This window comes from Sphaeroforma arctica (assembly GCF_001186125.1).
Source record: "Sphaeroforma arctica JP610 unplaced genomic scaffold supercont1.1387, whole genome shotgun sequence".
Taxonomy (NCBI): domain Eukaryota; class Ichthyosporea; order Ichthyophonida; genus Sphaeroforma; species Sphaeroforma arctica.
Genome location: NW_014039171.1, coordinates 10,616 through 16,023, shown reverse-complemented (window position 1 = coordinate 16,023; position 5,408 = coordinate 10,616). Strand labels below are relative to the sequence as shown.

Below are 5,408 nucleotides of genomic sequence, written 5' to 3'. Positions count from 1 at the left end.
ATATATATAAATATATATGTATATATATGTATATATACATGAACTACCCCTATAAGCATGAAACAATCTCTCCTATAAACATGAACTAGCCCAAGAAGCATAAAACAATCTCTCCTATAAACATGAACTACCCCTCTAAGCATAAAACAATCTCTCCTATAAACATGAACTACCCCTGAAAGCATGAAACAATCTCTCCTATAAACATGAACTACCCCAAGAAGCATGAAACATCCCCTTAAACAACCCCGAGAAAAGATCGGCGTCGGGGGAAGGACGATGTAGAGTATTGCAATAGTTGTGCGGTTTATGACGGTACAAACCAGCAAATGCATATATTGACACCATACAGTGCCTGTCACTAACATTTTGGGGAACGATGGTTGGCCCCCCCGTCATGACAATGCATCCCGCATGGGTCATATACTCTAGAATTCTTAACCCACAACGAGAGGGACGGTGCCGTATAGCTGACAGCATTCGGTTTGTTTTCTACGACTTTCAAATCAGCATTGGGATAATACGATAATAGGCTCGTGGTGTGGTGAAGCCAATTGTAGAGTTTGGATTAATTCATACCCTTGTCAATAGCCGTACACAAGTGAAGTCTGCACATGAATGCCTATATACCTACCTACCCATCCTGAAATTCGCACAAAGAGAACTCACTCCCTACATGTGTGCGACCTCGACTTAAGGGCATAACTTGTATAACAGACTACCACTATTTGTTCGAAGGAGGGTTTAGGGTTTAGGGGTTGTCTTGAGTCTGTGCGAGAAGACAGCAATAAGGACAACGTCAAACAGGGTGCAAGTGCACACAAGGACGGATTCACTAAAACTATCTAAACATACTGTGCACAACTTCCTATGGGCACCTGCACGTGGCCACATATAACTTTATCGGAATCATGCACTTCAACATCAACGTGCACGTAGTGTACCTGACAACCTCCGAGCATCATCCACGGGCATTGCATGGATGTGAATAACCGGGGTACTGAAGATCGAGTGGCGGGAGTAGTACGAAATCTTCTTACACAGAACATGTGTGTGTACTAAAGGGCCGTGAGGTGAGTCAGAGGCCTTGGTTTTAGTGCAATCAGACAGTGTATCTACGTGTGCATAACCATATCTGAGCTGACATCAATAAACACTTCTTTTGAATCACACTACCAAATAAACACTTCCTCTAAATGTATTATATACATTAAGACATACTACCACATAAACACTTCATCTGAATCTATTATATACATTAATACATACTACCACATAAACACTTCATCTCTGAATCTACTATATACATTAATACATAATACCACATAAACACTTCATCTGAATCACACTATCACATAAACACTCATTTTAATCACACTACCACACAAACACTTCATCTGAATCACACCACCACATAAACACTTCATCTGAATCTAATATATACATTAATACATACTACCACATAAACACTTCATCTGAATCTATTATATACACTAACACATACTACCACATAAACACTTCATCTGAGTCACACTACCATATAAACACTCATCTTAATCACACTACCACATAAACACTTATTTAAATCTACTATATACATTAATACATAATAACACATAAACAGTTCATCTGAATCACACTATCACATAAACACTCATCTTAATCACACTACCACACAAACACTTCATCTGAATCACACCATCACATAAACACTTCATCTGAATCTACTATATACATTAATACACACTACCTCATAAACACTTCATCGGAATCACACTAGCACATAAACACTTCATCTGAATCTATTATATACATTAATACATACTACCTCATAAACACTTAATCTGAATCACACTACCACATAAACACTTCATCTGAATCACACTACCACATAAACACTTCATCTGAATCACACTACCACATAAATACTTATTAATCCTTTATATATATTTAGAATTGGCTGTCACCCCTCTGAGAGTGATCACTGCCGCGCCCTGAGTTAACTGTCTGTGGAGAGGAAATGGTCCTCATTGATTGTCGAGTAGATGTGTCCCTCATTACACAAGTAGTCCAGTGTATCTCTGTGCAACCAGTAACAACATATGTTTAGTAACCAGAAAATATAACCAGTTAACCATAAACCAATAACAGCATATGTTTGGTAACCGGAAAATATAATCAGTTAACCATAAACCAGTAACAACATGTGTTTAATAACCAGAAAATATAATCAGATAACCATAAACCAGGAACAACATGTGTTTAATAACCAGAAAATATAATCAGATAACCATAAACCAGGAACAACATATGTTTAGTAACCAGAAAACATAATCAGTTAACCATAAATCAGTAACAACATATGTTGAGTAACCAGAAAATATAATCAGTTAACCATAAACCAGTAACAACATATGTTAAGTAACCAGAATATATAATTAGATAACCATAAACCAGTAACAACATATGTTTAGTAACCAGAAAATATAATCAGTTAACCATAAACCAGTAACAACATATGTTTAGTAATCAGAAAATATAGCAAGTTAGCCATAAACCAGTAACAACATATGTTTAATAACCAGAAAATATAATCAGTTAACCATAACCCAGTAACAACATACTTTAAGTAACCAGAAAATATAATCAGCTAACCATAAACCAGTAACAACATATATTTAGTAACCAGAAAACATAATTAGTTAACCATAAATCAGTAACAACATATGTTGAGTAACCAGAAAATATAATCAGTTAACCATAAACTAGTAACAACATTTGTTAAGTAACCAGAAAATATAATCAGCTAACCATAAACCAGAAACAACATGCTATGTAACCAGAAAATCCTAATCAGTGAACCATACTGAAGCTGTAGCTAGCACTGATCTCGTCCCATAACAAACTCGAACTCAATACGCAGCAGCAACAGCGCTACCTTCACACACTCCTCACTGCCCTCCAATCACACACAACAACCTCCCACATGGAGTAGCATACATAGCTCTAAGAAAGACATATTTGATATCCATACAATCACACACAACAACCTAACACTCCAAGTAACATACACAGCTCTGAGTAAGACATACCTGATATCCATACAACCACACACAACAACCTGCCACACTAAGTCACATACACAGCTCTAAGTAAGACATACTTGATATTATCCATGCCATAGTTGGGGAATCGGCTGGCTATGTCATTCACATGCATGCCCACGGTGGTGTCCTGCGATGACTTGATAGCGTTAAGAACGTCTCTCTGCATCGGTGACTCTAGCGAATCGTCTCCATAACCTGTGCTGGCTGGTACATTTGCGCCAGCCATGCCTCCGTACGCGTTGCTGTTGTGTGTGATATTTTGACTCGCGTTGAACTGGGGCGCTTGATAGCCGGCATTGTTGTTGTTGTTGTTGCTGTAGGGGTCGTTAAAGGAGTTCATCTTTTGTGATCCGCCAGTGTTCTGTGTGTAGGGTATAGTATACACATGTATTAAGGAATGGTATATATACTGTGTCGGGATAAGTATGTAGGGTTTTAGAAAACCCCCTAAAACCCTAACCCCTAAAATGGTACATATATAGTGATGAGAGAGGCGTATCCAGAGTTGGTCAAGCTGGTCATCGCTTTGCACGCACGCTCAACCACATTGAACAGTGCACAAGCACACACAGGCACAGTTATAAATTTACACTAACAAAGTGTGTGCACGCACTTGTAAGTCAAGAGTGAATTTGTGCTACACACCTCAACGCCAATAACAAACTTCGTAGATATATTTTAGTCTTTAGTCTGCACAGGCCAGATACTATTTAGTTGGCTCTAGACATGGCACGGCACAACCTACTGCACTAATCAAGCAGACCATGTGCACGAGCACAAGACATTCTTAAGTCCACACAGCACTACATTATCAACATTGAGTGGACATGTAAGAATGAGGCTAACTGTGCGTTTAACAGCGATATATATATACATATATATATATATATATAAATGATGCACCTTAGTCCAAGACCTCTAATCAACAGACCATGCGCACAAGCACACGACATTCAGAAGTCCACACAGATGTATAGCCATGATACACCTTAGCCCAAGACGAATTCCGCATGCTATGTGCTATGCCACTACATATTCTCTGATATGATCATCGAACTATCCTTCATCTTGCGACAACACACGCATGATCATGTTCTTTCCTTCTATCGCTCTACATAGCTCTCTGCATGTTCGCCTGAAAACCACACACTGCACGACTTAACGACAAGGACTAACATGCAGCTACAAACAACACAGCTTTCCGGTACTTGACCATATACAATTGCCTACACATCACAGTACACACACATACATATCACGACACATCGACGTACCAATCCCAGCACAAACACAAACACAAACACACATACATACACAAACACATACACACATACATTATTCCGCGCGTTCTTGATGTGGCACTGCATCGCCTCCAGCAGATGGAACGTGATCTCGTTAAAGTCCTCTACCACCGCCAGATGGGCCGCATGTACCTTGCGCTTCTCCATGAACTCGCTCAAGTGCCCTACCACGCGCACATAGGTGTCTTCCCTCCACATGGCCCGTTGTTGAGCCTCGGCGTCTGTTTCGTTGGTGGACACCCACAGCTGCACGTCGATGATGCCTGTGCCGTCTTCCATCTTGAACACGGAGTGGGTCGACATCTCGTTTACGGATTTAATCTTGGCAATGAATGTCACCTGTATAATAGAGGAGTGAGATATGCTGAGTGTGACTGAGTTGTATGTGCGTGAACAGAGAAGAAATAGACATATGTATCGAGAATAGACAACTCGAAACACAAAGCAACGCATGTCCTCTCATCCAACTGCGACCGTCGCTAGGGGGTGGGTGCATATACCAAAGGAACTTAGTCCAGAGCTATGACTATACTACGCAGGCGCACATCTATACATAACGGAAATATACTCCGTTCAACGGATCAGGCTTCACCTATGCAATTGCCCCGCACTCCTCGCTGAGAACCCCCACGCACAACTACGCACACAAAGCGGTTGAATCTGGCGGCGCAATGAACACCAACTATTATGAACGAGCAATACTACTCTGGAAGAGCTCAGGTACATTGACTCAGTGTCAAGCTATGGACCAAACCAACGACAACCCGAACTAATGGCCTATAGTTCAATATGAGTTGCAACATATTCAAATTCAACGTGGTCAAACGGCAGCCGTCTGTTACACCATCGTTTCCAGAACGAATGGTTTTCTCGAATAGACACCCTATATATTTAAGTATATATAAATATGCATACACATACGCATATACATAGAAATATAATATACATAATATACATAGAAATATAATAAATATAAATACACATACGCGTATACATAGAA

At 39.8% G+C, this 5,408-nt stretch overlaps 1 protein-coding gene across 1 annotated transcript; it reads right to left on the bottom strand.

Annotated features, from left to right (window-relative positions):
- Window positions 1-4,441: 4,441 nt before the first annotated feature.
- SARC_10785 (hypothetical protein) lies at window positions 4,442-4,711 on the bottom strand (the record flags this gene model as incomplete). Its single annotated transcript, XM_014295159.1, has 1 exon — window positions 4,442-4,711. A coding segment is annotated over one exon (270 nt), but the record flags the coding sequence as incomplete, so codon positions are not given.
- Window positions 4,712-5,408: the final 697 nt, after the last annotated feature.